Below are 19580 nucleotides of genomic sequence, written 5' to 3'. Positions count from 1 at the left end.
TTGCAATCTTGTTCTTTGTTCTTGTTCTTTTGATCCAGTGTCATTAATTCTTTTTACAATTAATTAGATTTGTTAAGTTACCAGTCTGATTAAGATTAACGAAGGAGTTAACAGGGGCTGTATTTCATAACAGATGTCTCATGAGGAAATAGATTTGGATGGTATTATAACCTTTAGTTTCGGCTCATGCTTTTACTCTAATATTCACAGTACCCTTATTTGACTTTCTTCATCTTTCATTGTTTTAAGCTGAATATAATCCATGAAATGATAATCCATATGAGATGTCTAATGATGAAGCAGATTTGAATGGGTATTATAACTTTTAAATTTGCTCATCCTTTTGCCTTAAATTTCAAAATGCCCCTATATGACTAGTTTATCTTTTGCTGTTCTCAGCTGAATGTACTTCATGGAATGTTTATACAAATGTGATATCTGATGAGGAGAGTTAGAGCAAGAAGTGCAAATGGAGAGTAAAACTGCTGATGTATCAGAAAATTATGCTTCTAGAGATGTAGAGCAATTGTTTTAGAGAAGAGAGTGGCTGTTATATATTTTCAAATGGTATCATAACTTCTAGTTCTTATTCTTCCTTTTGATCTAACTTTCAAGATGTAGCCATTTGACTGATTTCATCTATTTGTGCTTTCAGCTCAAGATAGTCCACAAATGGGTTATCCAGATGAGACAGACGTTTCATGAGCTGTAGGAAGAAGAGAAAGACTGGAAGAGGGCGTGGAGAATCAATTCTTTGATGAATCATACAATGAAGGTGAGAGTGGTAGTATTATTTGCTTCAAGAGATTTGGAGCAATTTTCCGGAGAGGAGATTTACTATGATGATTTTGACCATGATGATTTTCATAGTGGTCTCTATGACAATTTTGAGGATGACAATGCTTACATTGCAATTACTATGACGATGGAGGGAACAATTACTATGACTATGGAGGGGGCTATAGTGGTGGTGAAGATTGGTGATTGGTGATTGGTGTGATGTTCTTATTGACAAATTTTGGCCATGAAGTTGAGCTCGTAATTGGAGGGATCATTTCTGTTTGATTGACGTGCAGCTCGTTATTGTTGCAAAAGAAGCACACTGAACTTCAATCAAGTATCATATTTGAGGTCTTGCTCAGTCGGTTGAGTTTGCAAGTGATGAGTTCTATTACCAAGTTAGATTCAAAGTATAGTATTAAATGTGGTGTCCGGTCACAATACCTTATGGTTTGGGCATTGTCATATAGTTAGAAAGTCAATAAAATATAACCATCTAATGATGAAGAAGTCCCAAGGTACACATAGTATTCATAGATGTAATAATCACACATAAGAAATGAATTAATACGTAGTTGAGTATATTGCATGGCCTAGAAAAATAAAATAAAAAGTGCTTTAAAAAAAACTAAAATTTTTATATTGTAAGGGGAATAAATATAATAAACTAAAGCATTGGAACTATCTCAACAAAAAGTAAACTCTAAAGAAAAATGCAGTGTTGTGTTAATACGTTAATTAAAAACAATTTGGATTCTGAATTTTGAAATTATTTTCTCTTAAAAAGCTTCCAAACACACGAATGAAATGAGAAGCTACATCTACTCGATAAAGGTCTGTAAAGGGAGAATTCATAAAACATGATGTTTTTGCTGGTTGCCTGCAGCAAGCAATTCGTTGAAGCATTACATAACCTAAAACGATAAGTTATTTACACGTAGAGATGGAAAAAAATTGCAGAAAATTGAACAATTATATAATAACTGCCTTACCTAATCCATTGAGATTATTTAACTACCATACTACTGAAACGGCCATTATTTAAGAAACATGATAAATCACAAATGCTAAAATAAATAAATAAATAAATAAAAATGTGAAAGCAAACATCGAATCAAACTTTTTAAAAAAGGTCTTGGGCTTAGAAATGAGCCAAGCCCATCATAATAGAAGCCGAAGTGTGCTTGTCATTTTCCTTTAGCAGAACTCTACTCACGCGCCTTTTTTAAATTTAGTGTGGGCTCACATTTTTGTTGGTTTATTAAATCATTTCTGTCTTCTCTCTGTCTTCTCTAAGTTCAAATAGCAGAACTCCTTTATGTTTTTGTATTTTTCTTCTTAATGTTTATTTAAACGTGTAAAGTCGAAAATTTTATTAATTTTAGATTTTTTCTAAACTTATTTACATTAAATTTTTAATTTATATATAATTTTTAATTATTTACATTTAAATAAAAAATAAATTTAACTTTTATTTAAATGAAAAAAGTTTAAGTAAAAATAAATATGATTCTAAATAAGAAATAAATAAATATTTTTAAAATATCTCTTCCAACTATATTTGTTTGTTAAATTAAAAAATTTTGAATATCTTTTGTTTTAATTTACAAAAAAAATTAAATAAATTTTTAAAATTTTTTTAATTTATAAAATGAATAAGACACTATTATATTTAAATATTTGTATTCACATTTATTCAATTTTTTTTTTAAGGGAAACAAAAGCTGATATTCCATCCATCAGATCATGCGGTGCAGGCAGAGACTCTTCAAAGCAAGCTGAAGCCGGCTGGCGAAGTCCAACCAACGAACCTGATTCCCATCATCTCCATTCTCCAATAAAGCCAGCCACTGTGCTCTTTTTCGCTTTCTATTTATTCTCCTTATTTACTATTCATTAAAAAATAAAAAAAATCAAACTCAAATGAATTAAATTAAATTTATCAATATTTGTTATTTATGGCTGCTTCTGGTCCTATATACACGGCGAACTCGCCGATCCCTGTTGATCTGTTCGTCTCCAAGAAATATCCCGGCCTTACACGTGGCGATATCGGGTTCGCTGATTCATCCGGTGACGTTATTTACAGAGTCAATCGTACTCAGCATCAGTCAAAATCAAATTCATCACAACGGAGGAAAAGAGTGGTGGTTGTTGATTCAGCGGGAAATCCTCTCATTTCCGTCTATCGCCAAGACGTAAAGACTTTCTCTTTCCTTTTCTCTCTCATTTTTTTCATTAAATTTTAATTTTTTAAAATTATCAAATTAGTCCCTATAGTTTGTCGAAGTAGTAAATAGGTATTTAAATTTATTTGTTGTCACAAATCAGTATACTCCTCTCATTCGAGTAATGATAGGTATAAAATATTTTAAATTTTTTTCTAATTCATAGTAATTCGATACAAAATTCAAGTGGATTAATTATATTTTTTTTATCAATTAATCATGAATACCACATTATTTAGCCTTATTTTTTAAATGACAAATTTGTAATGGTTAGCATTACACTTATTATTTACAAAGTTGGAAGATGGGACAAATTATTAAAAAGAAAAAGGTAAATTTGTAGACTAGTTTGTTACTTCTGGTGAACTGTAGAGATCAATTTGATAATTTCACCGCTTAAAGTTCACCTGAAGAGGAAATAAATGACGTTATTTTAGCCAAAGGGTTCTGCTCTTCTGCTTATTGTCTGTTCACTGTTCCAAATAACATTATTATCTTATTTATTTATTCATAATATATTGCCTTTTAATTAAAGATTAGTATTTTTGAGTAATGAGAGTGTAAGACATGCGATCATTGATAACCGTGCTTATTTTCTGTTCCTATAAATTTTTGACAATGCCTCTGAGTATAGTTGGCTTTGTTTGTCTTTATATAAAAGTGTGATAATCTTTTATGGGTGATAGTTGGTTCAATTGGTAAAATATAACCCTTTGAGCATGATTTTGTCCCTTTGCGGCAATGCTTTAAAAAAAAATATATTTATTAAATTTGGTGAAATTGGAATGTTTGGTTATTGCCAAAGATGTGTAGTTTGGATTTTGATTGCATTTTGATGTCCTATTATTGTGATTGGCCAATAGTACCTCAAAAGCTACAGTATTTGGCAAACATTTGTTACTGTGGTGTAGAAGTTGAGTTGATTTTTATCTCACATATAAATATGATGAACTACTTATAATATCTTTACTAATTCTGTCAAAATTATTATTTAAGAGCTATGTTTACCACCATAGCACCTCAATACTAAACGGACCCTCAGACCATTGTGTGTTTATATAAACTAAAGACATGAAATGATTGACTTGCTCTCCTGTTTCATGCTTAAGTAGGCCTGTCCATGCATCTGAATTTGTTTCTTTTTGTAAGACTTCACTGATTCTAATATAATTGTCATTTATTTTTTCAGAGTAAACCACAAGTAATGTGATTTCTTTCCTGGTTGTAGAAGGGATTGTGGCAAGGTTTTAAGGGAGATGATGGTGAGGAGAAGGAGCTGATATTCAAAGTGAACAGGACAATGAAAACACTTACAAGAACTGAGTTTGAGGTATTCCTTGTCGATGAAAACTCTGAAGACTCAGCCTCTCATTTCACAATGAAAGGCAGCCCTTTTCAAAAATCTTGCACCATCTATAGAGGCAATTCCATAATCGCTCAGGTATGATCAACGTTTTATAACATTACGTTATACGAATTTGGCCATGTTGAATGAGAAAACCTAAACCTGCAGTAGTGCCAATATTTCCAAAATTATTCCATTTTTTTCATTTCTCTTGCTGTTTGATTTCCATACACATTTGAAGTAGCTTGATTTGATGAAACATCATTCAAGCATGAGAATTGAATTTTTCAGACTATGTCATGGTTGGTGGGATAAAATGAAACTGAAACTGAATTATAAAGTTTTCAAGTCAAGAGCAACAAAACATGGTTTTTCTATGTTGAACAGGCTACAACTGCTGAAACAGATGGACTTTTTTTCCTTTTTTTTACTTGTGGCTTTTGCCCCTTTGTTGTTGGTCTTTCAAATTGAACCCCGTAAATGCCTTGATGGTTTGGTCTTTGTTCTGCTAATTACTTAGAACAAATAGATCTGTCTAAAGCCTAATCAGATTAATTTCTCAGTGGATGCTTTTTATTCTTTCATCCTTTGTGCAAGCTTATTAGCAAAATTAACTTTCCTTCATGATAGAGATTTTATACCATAAATTAGGATGGTAAATTGATATTATGGGTTAAATGTTCCGAACCTTGAGCTAATGTATAGTTTGTTCTCTCACTGTCCTTGTCATGTATTATTTATCAAAATAAATCTCATTGTTGTCGCTGATCAATTTGATGCAGACTAGTCTCATGTACAAGCTTCAGCAGATTTATGTGAGAAGAAATAAATTTCGACTAACCATTTTTCCCACGTCTATTGAACCTGCTGTAATTGTGGCTTTGGTGGTTATTTTCTTAGACTAATAAAATTATTTCATCATTCCTTTCTCCTGGTCTCCATATGCACACCAGCGAGAAAGGAAATGTATCTGCTTTTGTATTGTATTTTGCCATTTCAAATTTTGCAATGCTCTGAAGGCTCATATTCGTTCCATGTATCTAGCTGAGCTCTGTGTATTGGGTGGGGGTCTCAAACTTGCAATAAGTTCAAGTTTGGGTAAAATATGAGTTAGCTTCATAGACTTATCGCGTATCAAGTAGTCCCTTGCATTATGATTTAAGCCAAAAAAGCTGTTCGGAAGGTGGAACAAGTGCAAATTTTGGACCTAATTGACAATTGAATTGGAAAATGAAGAAACCAGTGAATTTTACTAGGAATATGTATTTTTAAAATGTCAATATGTTAGGGTTCCATCCATAAGTTGTAGAAAGGCAATTTAATTACTACCTAAGGGTTAGTTTGGTAATGTTGTAACTTTTAGAATAACTGCGATTATCTGTATTATAGAAATAATCATCTATTAAAATAAGTTAAACATTTAGTAAAATTTATTTTTAAAAGTGTTGTAAATTTTAAAAATAATAGTATATATTTAGTAAATTTTATTGTTAAACTGTTGTAAAAATAAATGTAAATAACTGAATTTGATATAATGTTGGATGAAATTTATTGATACATTTATAAACATGTATATAAAATATTTTTTATTGTGTATATGTAATAATTGATAGCTACAATAAATATTTTATATTATTAATTTTTTTTTATTTTGTTAGCTGAATATAATTGTTAATAATAATAATCTTTAAAGTTAATGATTTTATTTCCTAATTAATAAGAGTAATTTTAGATTTTTATAATATATATGATAATATATATAGAATTGTATTAAGTATAAAATTGATTTTCAAAATCAAATTTTGAAAACTATTCTTTTTTTCTTCTTAAAATTTGCTATAAGATGAAGTGATTTTATAAAAATTAATTTTTAAAAACAATTACTAAATAGTAAAATTAGTTTTTTTGTTTTTTAAAAGTAAATTTTGAGCATTCCAAAAACAATTCCAATTGGGTTCTAGGTATCTTTTTGGGGCCAGAATCGTGCAAGGGAAATTTACAAGAATAGTCTTAAAACTTTTGCCATTTTTGAATTTAACCCACTTAATTTTTTTTCTATCATAACTAGCCAAAAATCTTATTTTTTGGACTAAATTACCCTCATCATTTTCATTAAATTTACAAATGCATGCCACTCGATAAAATCTAATACAACTATATGCTCTCAACTATAAACAACTTAACAAACATTCATCACTTTCAACAAATTTCATCACTTTCAATAAATTAGGAAATTTACAAAAATAGCTAAAAACATTAAGCGTTTTTCAACTTTAACCCCCCAACGTTTTTTCTATCATAACTAGCCAAACACCCTATTCTTGGACTACATTACCCTCATCACTTTCATCAAATTTACAAAGGCATGCCACTTTTTCCTTTTCAATTCCAGCAATTCCAGCACTTCCACTACTTTTCTCTTTTCAACTTAACAAATTTCATCACCCAACAAACTCCATCACTCTCAATAAATTAACAAATTTCATCAAACAAGCATTACATAATTGAAGATATAATTATCAATTGGAGAGCTTCTTAAGGTTAGTTTATACTCTTACCATAACCTAAACTTTTAATCTATTGATTTTATCATTTGAGTTCGAAATTGAAGTGAGTTTTTATAGCAAACGTTGTTATTTTTCATTAACAAAACAATGTGACTTGTTAAAGTAGTTAGTTTGAGTTGAGAAATGAAAATCAATAATTGAAAACCCTGAAAAATCGAGCAAAATATAAGCCCAGAACAAGTGAGACAGGCACCTGTCCCACTTGCCTGTCTCACCAAAATATGTGCGACAGGCAAGTGGGACAGGCACCTGTCACACATATAAACCCACTGGTTTTATGTGAGACAGGCAAGTGGGACAAACTCATGTCTCACTTGTTCCCACTGGTTTTATGTGAGACAGGCGCTTGTCTCACTTGTTCCCACTGGTTTTATGTGAGACAGGCACATGTCCCACTGCATGTCTCACTAAATTTGAGCTATTTTCCAAAAGTAATAACTTGGGCTACATGTGTCCGTTTTAGACGTATAATATATCGTTTCGAAGCTTACGATGAGACGAAGAAAATCCAAAATTGTATACTTCATTTCATCCACATAAATGTACTGTATATTCACTTTACTAGGTTTTGTAGTGTGGAATCTTATATCTTTTGTTTTTTTTTTATAATTTTTAGGTTTAATGGATTCCGTTGTACTTCAATTATGTTATGACGGTTGGTGAGAGACGTTAGCAAATGGTTGTACGGAGTACGTGAATGCGAAGAATACAACATTTTTAGTTCGGAAAGATTGTACGTTTGAGCAATTTCTAGCAATGGTGTATGAAGTTTTACAGATAAATCCTAATGAATATAGTTTGACGATGAAGACAACTTTGAGGTCTAGTAACACAATGTATCGTGCATGTTCACTACCTATGGACAAATTTAATGATGAAATGGTTAATGTTGTACTACACATGGCCTCTGATGTGGTCAATTATGGATGTCTCCCTATATTTGTCACTACATATCCTCGAGTTCCAGCTGAAAATCCTGAGCCATTTGTGGAAAGTGAAACTTCGTTTAGAGCAAACGAGACTGTCCCCGATATTGAGGAAGAGGTGTTACCACAATAAATATTGTTCCAGCAACATTATTCACCAGTCAACGAAAACAATGACATTATTGATGATAATGACATTACGTTAGCGAATGTTAAAGAAAATGTGTTACCATTAGGGACATCGTTAGAGCAACATTACTCTCCATTTCACAATAATGAGTTCCGCAGTTATGATGATCCTGATTATGACACCAACAACACAGAAGCTGCTAATGCTTGTTTGGAACCGTTCAATAGTGTGCAAGGCATGAACTCCAATACTGAAGTTAATGATAGGGGCATTGGTAATTCTGATATTTCCATCAATAATGAGGATGAGCATCAGTATGATATTCCTATTAACAATAAAGACAACCGACCTATTCCTCCGATGGCCCGTTCGAGGAGGAGGACAACAGTTAATCCCCTGGTGAGCCTTGCTCCAATTTTGCCTTCAAACTTGGTTGCTCCAGACTTAGTTAGAAGCTGTAATTCTACTGACATTGGTGTGGGAAAGTTGTTCGCTGAGAAGAATGAGTTAATACTGGAATTGCGCAAAGTGGCCTTGCGGGAAAAGTTTGATTTCAAGATTGCACGGTCCACAACGACACGCTTTGAGGCTCACTATTCTTCGAAATCATGTAATTGGTGTCTTTGCGCAACGAGAGGTTCAGATGAGCAGAATGTTCCTTGGGTAGTGAGAAGAGTTGACAATGTTCATACGTGCTCTAATGAGGTTTTGCCTAGTGGCCACCGTCAAGTTAGGAGTCGGGTTGTTGGCCATCTTATCGCGGATAAATTTATTCAGGATAAATGGATATACACGTTGAATGACATTAGAGCAGACATGCAGCAAGAATACGGGGTCCAGTTAACATATCAGCAAGCATATTGGGCTAAAGAAGTCGGTCTTGAAATAGTACGAGGGAACCTTGTTGAGTCATACAACTTACTTCCCAAATACTCTCACATTTTGACCAAAGCGAATGAGGGCATAGTGACGCACCTCCAGCCGGATGGAGATAATAATTTCTTATACTACTTTGTTGCGCTTGGATCTTCCATTAAGGGCTTCACACAGTACATTACGCCTGTGATCGCTGTAGATAGCACTCATTTAAAGGGGCTATATCGTGGAAGCATGTTTGTAGCAACATGTCTAGATGGCAATAATCAACTGTATTCGTTAGCTATTAGGGTCATGAATTCAAAAAACAATAATGCTTGGGAATGATTTATGACGAAGTTACACGGAGTGATCGACGATAGGCTAGAGTTAGTATTTATCTCTGATCGATGCACTGCCATCAAGAGAGCCATTTTAAAAGCATTTTACACTGCTGCTCATGGAGTTTGTTTTTACCATGTCAAAGGCAATATTAAATCGAAATTCAGGATGTCTAAAGCTATTTGGGATCAATTCGAGCCAGCCTTTATTAATGCAGCAAAGGCATATAGACACGAAGAATTTAAAAGACAACTTGAAGGGTTGTAGATGCTCCACTCAGGCGCGGTTGATTACTTAGAGAATAATATGGGTACGTGTAATTGGGCAAGGTCTGAATTTGAAGGTAGGAGATACAGCATACTTACCACCAACATTGCAGAAAGCGTGAATTCTTTAATGAGGGAACCGCAAAAATTTCTTTATGATAGAAAAATTGTGGCTGAATCGATGAGCACTCGGCTAACGACGTGGGCAGATGAGATAGTCGGCGAAAGGAGAATTTTGGCCGAAAGAATGACCGTTCGGCCTGTGTCTCAGCATCGATTTCATGTTTTGGGTGGAGGTATGAAGGAAGGGATAGTTGACATTCATGAAAGAACTTGCTCCTGTAGAGTATTCCAACTCGATCAGCTTGTTTGTGCGCATGCAATTGCTGCTTGTCTGACCGCCTGTGTGGATTACATAAGTCTTTGCACTGATTATTACTCTAAAGATTCATTGGTCATGGTATATGCAGAACCAGTGGAGCCGGTTGGTGACATGACAGATTGGGACATTCTAGAAGAAATTCAGGAAATCAGAGTTAACCCACCGATCGAAGCACCGCCACCTGGTCGTCGTCTAGAGTTAAGAATTCCTTCTATCGGTGAGGATGTTAACCGAAGAACTGTGAGATGCGGTCGATGCAACCAACCAAGTCATAACCGCAAGAGTTGTAAAAATTCCATTGTGTCGAATCCAAACTGACTGTATCATTGTAACTAATTATGGATTCTGAACTCTTATTATAATTTATTTTACAATCATATGTAATGAGGTATATTATTTTATGTTCATTTGCATAATGAGTACTAAAGTAGATCAACAATTACTTATAGCTAAATATATGAATATATCAAAAGTTTATATCTATTAGAAAAACAATCTACATCTATACATCAAGTCTGAACACAATACAATGACTTACAAGGCAATATCGCCTGTGAATATATCTATAACAATTTTCTTCCTGAAGTAATGCCTGTGGCTACTATCAAAATCAAGTTTTAGCCCGAACATCAAATACATTGTAAACATCAACATAAATACACCGTAATCACCACTTCCAGGTTCTTGTTGGGGCACATCCTTAACGATTCTTACTTTCCAAGGGTTGGCACTCTGCAGCTCAGGTTGAATGTTGTAGAATCCAACATCTTGAAGCCATTGAGGGAAGACGACCTGAAAAGGTTTGAATTTACGCAAATATGTTTTGTCATCACGAAAGGTAACCAACGAGTCGTAAATCTGCACCCTCTTCGCGCATAGGTCCACTCAAGCTAGTACTTAATGATCGCCGCCCAAATTCACAGGGATGAATATCTACATAAAAAAAATGCTAAATTAGTATATTTAATACACAATTACCATAAGATTGAGTGACAATTCTTACCATATTGACGTCCGTAAACAGTTTGGACATGATATCTTCCTGCCCATCGATATAGTAGTTCAAATTACTGCCATATTTTAATGAATGGACATCACAACTACCATTGTTCTATAATTGTTTTAGGAACACCTATTACACGATGAGTAGAAAATTAATAATATTTCGAGATATTTAAAACATCGAAATTATAGTTAATGATTATAGAGTTCGTAAACATGCCCAAAAGTATATATCTGTATGCGTGACATGCTGCGGTAGTGCATTTGAAAACTGCCGTTGCTTCTCGCTGATCGAGCGGTAATACGTGTGAATATGCCGTGAAGGGATTAAACTAAGAAAATTTAGAACATAATCCATGCCAGCGGGAATATGAACAATATTGTAATGTACTGACCATTAAACACACTTACCTCGTCACCAAGCCACCCCATCGAAGCATTGCGCATGAGTATTTCAAAGTAATTTCGGGACTATTGGATGGGCCGATCCACAAAAAATTTACCGGCAAACCACTGATCAAACTCCTCATATAGCCTTGAATCTTCTAGTCCCCTAAGCAGATTTATATCCACACTCGATCTTTCATCAATTTCATAGTTCGTAATGTTGAGTGCGAGTAGAGGCCTCACATTCCTAACTCTCTTGAAAGGAGGAATGAAGTAAGGACTGCCAAAGATATACGACGGTTGGTACGGACGGCCAAACTTACTAACGCCGGAAGGTGCCTCCGTGAATATCTGTACATTGTCACCACTTATGTCCCCATATAGACTGTACAACGACATGGGGGTGTGCTCGTCGTCATTACCAGCATCAGTATGTGTACCGTAGCCAGCATCAACGTTCGGTCCAGAGCCATTTAAGGCCTGTTGTTTTGAGGAGATGAACATATTAAAATAATTTCGGGTTTGAAATCATAATAACATAACAAAAGCATATGAAACTTGCTCACTGTGTGCGAAGGGCCAAATGGAGAATCACCGTACGCGCCCTTTGAAGAACTCGCGCCAAACGAAGCCATAAACCTCATGACCGCTTCTCTATATTGTTGTGCTTCTCTGCGTTCTGCCAAAAGTTCTGACTTCAGTTCGTTAATGGAACTGTGTCCAGCATGAAGTTCCGACCTCAACTCGTGAATGGAAGACTCTATTTTGTCCAGTCGTTGAACGAAATAATCATTGCGGAACTTAGTCCTTGCCTATTATTACAAAATAAGAAAGTAATGACAAAGTGTTGAAATTAGGTATATGTGATGAAACAAAATGTTCAGGACGATAGAAGTTACCTTCGGCTCATTTCTGTCATCTGAATCGTGTGCGGATTCATAATGGTCGTCGGCAGCACAGTCATCCTCAACAAGACTCTGTTGCAGTCCTATTTGGTTCTTGGTGTCATGATCCGCCTCGTTTGGCCTTGTAATGGATGGTGCGTTGATTGAAGGCTGGTGCTGCACCAATTAAAATAGAAAATAGTAAATACAAAAATCACAAACATATAAATGACTTTGCATTCGGTTTTCAATGATACTGTAAAGGATACCCACATTACGAACCCAACTTGGGAAATATGGCACGTAATCCTCGACACTCTTCTAATAATTTGTGGCTCTCTCCTTTGCTTCCGGTTTGAGGGTTTGGAAAATGGTGTCATCTTGTCGTAAAGAATACTAAATTTTCTATTAGTATAACCATCTATTATTTAACAGCGATATATAGATATACATATAAATGACTTACAAGACGCTCATTAAGGTATGAATAGATTTCGCCGAAGTTTATATTTGAAGAAGCCACGGGCTTCCATCGCACGATCTAAGGACCATTCCTCCTAATTTTCACCACCCACTGTGATGGTAGTCCTCCAATTGCTTCAAAAATCCATGCCTTCAACAAGGAAAGATGTGAAGTAAAAAAACGTGTCATTTAAATAATTATTATAACAAAACTAAGTTATAAAAAAAAATTCTTCACTCACATGCACTGCAGACGTAAAGCCTTAAAAATTGTTTTTCTCAATTCTATGCAATGGATTTTCTGTGCTTGCCCTCTTAAATTTATTGGCTTTACCGTTCAATGCATTATCAATGCTTTTATATATTGTTTCCCATGACAAAGACCCCACGGACAACTTCGAAAGTGATTTATGTCATCTACCTCATTAAGCAACTTGAAATTGATTTGACAATGATCTTTTCTTCCGTTTAGCACTCTATCAACAAAGTAAAACATGGCAATTTTTAGCGAATCGGTGTCATCCATAGTCTTGAAGTGTAAGTTCATAAATATTTCCTCGAACTGGCCAAGATTTATATCGCGATTCCTGCCTCCAAAGTACCTTTTAAGTAATCGATGACTTGTTTTATGCTTCGTCAGGAAGACATTTTTGCCATAACAAAGTCCCGTTACTAGACACCACTCTCCAATCGATAGCCGTATCAAATGGTCGCCAACTTGAAACCATAACTCATTCTTTTCATTTCCAGCGCCATGGGACACTTGCCGAAGCAATATATTGTGTACAATTACGCCACTGAACGAATAGCTTCGGCACTGTAGGAAATGCCCAAATATATTGTCTTTGAACAGTTGCAACTGTTGCGTTGTTAATTTTTCCTGGATGGCATTAACAACGACATCTAATTTGCACATACCCGTGATACTCCCGGGAAAGTGATCAGCATAAGGTATCTTCATCATTCCCGATTCTTTTGTTGGTCCGGGTGGGTTATGCAATGCTATTTTTTATTTTCCCATTTATCTAGTATAAGTTAAAAGTATTATATGTTAATAAATTATGAACAAAAACACAAAAAAAGGCAGCACCAAACATCACGCTGTCTCTTGGTGCGACAGGCACCAAGAGGCAGCACCAAGCTCGTTGCCTCTTGGTGCGACGGGGTGCCTATCGCACCAAGAGGCTGCGCCAAGTGCGCGCGAGTTGCGAGCAGGCTGGCACTCATCTCGCGCGAGACCGTGCCTGTCGCCACGCGAGATGCGCGCGACACGCTCATCCCGCGAGCGAGGATGGGCATGCTGCGTGCATCTCGCGTGCGACAGGCGCGGTCTCACGCCAGATGCGCATGCCATGCGCATCTCGCGTAGACAGTCGCGGCCTCGCGGGTGCGAGATGCGCATGCCGCGGGCATCTCGCATGCGACAGCCACGGCTTCGCGCGCGGGATGCTCCCCTTCACTTCCCTTTCCCTTCCATTTCTCTTCCCTTTCTCTTTCCTTCCCTTTCCCACATGCATCTCACCCACCACCGCCATTAAACACCAACAACAACAACAACAACAACAACCCAAACAACAACTACAACAACAACCCAAACAACAACAACAACAACAACAACAACAACAACATCAACAACAACAACAACAACATCATCAACAACAACAACAACAACAACAACGGCAATAACAACTCACCTAGGGTTTCCAATTTTTGTCTTTGATTTTGGATATCGCCGAAGATTTTCAACGTGATTTAGCTTGTTTCAGCCGCCGACAACTTCCTCCACTGCCGATCTACACCGCCGACGATGTATACGGGATTTCGGTGATGAAATTTTGTGTGAGAGGGGGAAGAATTTGCTTAAGGGAAACGTGAGAATGAGGAGGGCAATTTTGTCCATAATTTGGTGATTTGGCTAATGTTGATAAAAAAAATTGGGGGGGTTAAAGTTGAAAAATGCTTAATTTTTTTGGCTATTTTTGTAAATTTTCCCAATAAATCAACAAATTCTATCAAACAAACATTGCATAATTGAAAATATTAAAATTAATTTATGCTCTTACACAATATAAACCTTTAATCTATTGATTTTATCAACTAAGTTCGAAATTAAAGTGGGTTTTGTTGCAAATGTTATTATTTTTCATTCATAAAACAATGTGATTTCTTAAAGTACTTAGTTTGAGTTGAGTAATGAAGAAAAATCATTGAAAACACAAAAAAATCGACAAAAAATGAAGCCTTGAATAAATGAGACATGCAATGGGACATGTGCCAACTATGACATAAATGTTGTAGAAATTGAAAACACTAAGTTTTGGGTTTAGTTTATAAAGAAACTATATGATCAGATAAGCTGCAAATGGTGAGGGTTTGTACTTTATAAGTAATAGACAAAAAGATATATTGAATGCACTAGATATGACTTTTCTTTAAGCTATGAGAAGGCATTGTTACGGGCACATATATGCAAACTTCAAGTAAAAATTTCTAGGAATCTTACTTAAAAAAGAATTTTGGGTAGCATATAGAAATAGAAACCAAATGGATTTCAACAGCTTTATCATTGAACTTAATAATAGTAGCCATGCTGCTTCCAGGTGACTATTACAAATTCCTTTGAGATGTTGGGCCAAACATTGCTTCCCTATACAAACTAATTACTCACATATCACAAATAATATGGCCGGGTCCATCAATAATTAGATAAGTAACTTCAAAGGTATGCCAATAGTAAGAATTCTTGAGGAGATTAGAAAGAAGATTATGATCTTCGTATATAAAAGACATGAGCCGGTAAAAACATGGCAAATGAGCTGCCTCCACTTGTTAAGAGGAGAGTATTAGAAGCAATGGCTGAATCGAGAGCATTATCTATTATATTTGGGTACAACAAATCCTTTGAAGTCATATGTCCATCCTCTGTTGAAGAAAATTGCATTCAAGAATGCCTATCATCACTACTCATATCTTGTGCTAGAAGAAAGTAGATGGTCATTACTCTTGCATAATAACTTATTGCCACCAATTATTATTAGAGATGTTGGTAAGCCCCAAACTAAGGGTAAAAAAGATGATGATGAAAAACAACTATTTTAAAAGAAATAAAGCTATGGGGTGTTTTATTGAAGAACTAATACATAATCTAATTATCTATATGTAGGATCAATGAGAGATATCCAGCTTTAAGAATAAAGATGCTATCACAGCTAGTCTTATTATAGCACTTAGAACAGTGTCTATGAAAATAGTAAGCACTTTGTGTCTAGTTTATTTTGAAATTAATGCATATGTAAAGTTTAATTACACCACCGGTTTGTTTTACTTGTGTTGTAGTTCCAAAAAATGTGTTACATTTTAATTTATTTTCTTTGATCATGAAGGACAACTTACTCAAGATGACCAATGTTGAGTTAAAGCATCCAATGACATTAGAAACGTCGTTTTATAATTATCGAATAAAAATACCAAACGTCAAGCTAATCTTTTCTAAGAAATTCTTTTAAGGGATTAGTTAAGTGACAACATTGCTATGAAAAGATGTTGTAACATCTTTTTATCACTTAGGCGTAGATATAGGTAAGCGTTTTTGTACATTTTGTGGTTGTGTGGTACATACAAACTCACACTCTTACTGAGGCCATGTATGCCTTATTTGTTTTTGTCATATCCAGTTAATATTATAGTTGATGACTTGTTGAGACTCTAAATATTGGCTACTGTTATTTGTATTACTGATGGAATTCAGTCATTAATGACATATGATGCTCTTAATATTGCTCAAATGCATACGAATTTAAAAATTAAATAGCCAAAAATTATAGGTTTTACCTTGTTTTATTACTCAATTCCTTCTTTATTTTAGTTTGTTGATTATGAATTGAATATTTTATGGCATTGAAGAATTAGTTTAAGTAGGGACTTGTGTTCTTGTTGTGATACTATCAATTTGAAAAAGTAGTATGATTAGATGTATGCATATTAAGCATCTAAAAACTCAAATTATTTCATAACATTTTAAATTCATCATTATTTTCAAAATATAAAGGCCTTGTACCTAAAGGAAAATGATCTTAAGAAAATGTTGTTTTTCAAATTTATGGACTAAATTGAAAAAAGTTTTACAAACTTTGAAATCAACAAATATTGTTTAAAATCCTAGTGAGGGCTTATTTGAAAAGTTTTATAACATTTTAGGCCAATATAAAATTTTGAAAGTTTTAAGGCTAAACTATAAATTTAGAAAATATGAAAAATTGGGTTGGTGGCAAACCAATAACTTCTTGAAATGTTCTGGAGTCCAAATGATGAACCAATAATTTTCTGTAATATTCTGGAGTCCAAATGGTGAATCAATAGTTTTTATTAGTGAACTAATAATTTTCTTAAACATTTCGGAGTTCAAACAACGAGCATATAATTTTTTCGCGGTGTTCTGATCAGGCCAAAATTTCAAATTTATTTTACTACCTTGATTTCAAACATTGGATTACACATGCATTATATTTCTTTTCCATAAGTATATTATATAATAAAAATACTAGATTTTGCACTATAATGCATTTTTCATACCTAGTATTTCTTAGGCATATTGGGTAATTTTTAAAAACCTCTACTGAGGTTTGAGGTTGTTGTAAGTAGATGACCAAGATTGTTTCATTCGTAAAAAATCCTTTACCATCAATTAAATTTTTCATTGACCGTTAGTTAACTTTAAAAAGAGAATATTGTCTCTTGTGACAGTTTATAGACTGACACAATTAAAAAAAAAAAGTTGAGATTCTTGGCGCAAAAAAATCACAATTCTATTTTTTTGACATTTTTGCTCTTGCAAATTCTAAAGATTTACAATGTCATAACTAACTAAAATGACTATTTTATCCTCTTTAAATTATTGATATTTCCTTAAAATCCTAAAAAAGATAAAATTACAAACTTAAAAAGAATATATAATTATTTTGCATTATGATCGTTGGCTCTTAGTACCTATTTAAAAGCTTGTATATCAATTTAAAGCTCACATACAATTCTTAAATAAACAGTTTGCATTTCTTATCTTAATGGCTTCTGGATGCACAAATGAAGTAAGTAGTAGCAGGAATAACAGAAGCATCACAAGGTGTAGAGATCTAAGCCAAATGGAAATATGATGAAGTTCACCAAACAAGAAAACAAACAAGAAGTGTGGATGCAAAGTTTGTGCTGCTATGTTCATATCAGAGTTCAAAGATAATCCTAACTAGTTATTCTACTGTTGCCCTTTCAATTAATATGGCTATTTGAGGTGGAGGTATACATTACTAATTGATCTCAATAATGTTGCATTGCCTGAAGGCTTTAGAGTGGATAGAGTCCACAAAGGCAATGTTGCAAATGCATGTGATGCTTGAAGACATTCTAAAAGGGGTTGCTGAGGTTAAGAGAATGGTGAACAAGTCTAAAACTAGTGGACTGAAATCTAATGTAATGAAGGTAATAATGTGTGGTAATGTCATTTTTCTAACTCTATGTGCTATTGTGTTCTTTTGTGGCCTTAAAGTGAATAAGTTGTGTGTATGTAGAGAAGGTGCATTAGAGGTCAAAAAGCTCACATCTGATTCGATTCGACATAAAGGTTCGTGCTTGTGGGTCACCGGCGAAACTCACTGCGATATATTATGGACAATAAGGATGGTCATTTGCTTAAACAAGAAGTAAAATAGCTTTGCAGAAATGAAGATTAGGAAGAAAGCACAGTAAGTAGACTCAATTGAACTGGAGGCTTAAATGAGCTTGAACGAGAGAGCAGTTGAGTATTATTATAAAATTAAAACTAGGTTTCGAACAATTTTGAAACTAGGCTTCTTTTTGCAAGTTTGAGTATTTATTTGCGTCAGAACACTGTAACTAAAAAGGCAAACCATTGTGCTCAAGGCAAAAAAAAACTTGCAAAATCTTTGGCAATATTGTGAAATGTCAACAATGTCCCCAACTACCTAAATAGCAACCAAACAGAGCAAAATTTTTTTTTTGCCAAATAAAACAATTTTGGTCATTTACTTGCAACAACCTCAAATTTTAGAGGAGGTTTTTAAAAATCACACTAGGCATATTGCTTCTTGCTCGCTAAATTAAGCATAAATATAGCTAGATTTAAGTACATTATCATCTTCACCTCCTCTTCTCCAAATCCTTACTTTTGTAGCTTCTTCATAATAGTCTGTACTTCCTTCACATTTGCTTTTCTAACATTCAAGTTACCACAATCCACAATTTCACCCAAATTCCCTTTAAACATTGCTCAATTGTTGAAATCATCCATTTTTAGAGCCACCATTTGAAGTATCCATAAACTGTTTTGCTCGGGCATCTATAATAAAGTCCGTGAGGATTATCATCCAATTTAGATTTCATCATTTTAGCTCTCCTAAGACATTTGTAGATTCGGTTTGAAAACCTAACGAGTCACCATTAAAAATGTTCCTCTGAGCTAGCTCATAAACTTTTTGCATGTTTAATTGGTTAGATGTATTTGAGATTTGGGAACCCATACGATTGAGACAATATTTGATTTTGATTATGTTGAATGCTTCTGTCAACGAGTTGAATGGATGAAAAGTTTGAAACAAATGCAAAGATTTCTTAAGAAGAAGATGAAGAAGAAACTGTGTTATGGTAATTTGTTGACCTGGAAAGCCTCCATTTATAGATGCTGTTGCTCCAAATATTATTGTTTATTTACAACAGTAATAACGACGGCTTTGTTTCAGTTTTAAGTAATTTTTTATTAATTAGCAATGTCAATTACTTTACATAGATGTGTAATTTGTTGTTTTTAGATGTTCAGTAATTCTAGTGCGGATTTTATTACCCATGGCTCTCAAAGCTTTATTTAATAATTAATTATTTTGGCGGCAAGTATATTTTTATAATTTATGCAGTCCACTAACGATCAAGCTAACTAGTAATTAACAACAGGAAAGGTGTCTATAATTATATTAATATATTCTATTTAAGTGTTAATTATCCAAATAGGGGAGGTCTC

The 19580-nt window shown here is 34.2% G+C and overlaps 2 protein-coding genes across 3 annotated transcripts; both read left to right on the top strand.

Moving 5' to 3' along the window:
• The first annotated feature begins 2475 nt into the window (after positions 1-2475).
• LOC18040877 (protein LURP-one-related 7) lies at positions 2476-7592 on the top strand. 2 transcript variants are annotated; one of them, XM_024184318.1, is made up of 3 exons: positions 2476-2978; positions 4237-4449; positions 7537-7592. In XM_024184318.1, the coding sequence occupies exons 1-3, from the start codon at positions 2739-2741 to the stop codon at positions 7540-7542; spliced, it is 459 nt and encodes a 152-aa protein (XP_024040086.1). In that variant the 5' UTR covers positions 2476-2738; the 3' UTR covers positions 7543-7592. The 2 variants fall into 2 exon arrangements, with proteins under 2 accessions (XP_024040086.1, XP_006431974.1); XM_006431911.2 differs by lacking the exon at positions 7537-7592 and adding an exon at positions 5136-5339.
• A 1887-nt stretch (positions 7593-9479) lies between these two features.
• LOC112097948 lies at positions 9480-10139 on the top strand. Its single transcript, XM_024183542.1, has one exon. The coding sequence runs from the start codon at positions 9480-9482 to the stop codon at positions 10137-10139; it is 660 nt and encodes a 219-aa protein (XP_024039310.1).
• Positions 10140-19580: the final 9441 nt, after the last annotated feature.

Source organism: Citrus clementina, unplaced genomic scaffold (genome assembly GCF_000493195.1).
Source record: "Citrus clementina cultivar Clemenules unplaced genomic scaffold, Citrus_clementina_v1.0 scaffold_5, whole genome shotgun sequence".
Taxonomy (NCBI): domain Eukaryota; kingdom Viridiplantae; phylum Streptophyta; class Magnoliopsida; order Sapindales; family Rutaceae; genus Citrus; species Citrus x clementina.
This window is presented reverse-complemented; position numbering and strand designations above follow the sequence as displayed.

Coding starts and splice junctions, on each gene's coding strand:
- LOC112097948 (XM_024183542.1), top strand. CDS start 9,480: ATGGGTACGTGTAATTGGGCAAGGTCTGAATTTGAAGGTAGGAGATAC.
- LOC18040877 (XM_006431911.2), top strand. CDS start 2,739: ATGGCTGCTTCTGGTCCTATATACACGGCGAACTCGCCGATCCCTGTT. Junction 2,979..4,236: donor TTTCCGTCTATCGCCAAGAC/GTAAAGACTTTC, acceptor TCCTGGTTGTAG/AAGGGATTGTGGCAAGGTTT. Junction 4,450..5,135: donor GCAATTCCATAATCGCTCAG/GTATGATCAACG, acceptor AATTTGATGCAG/ACTAGTCTCATGTACAAGCT.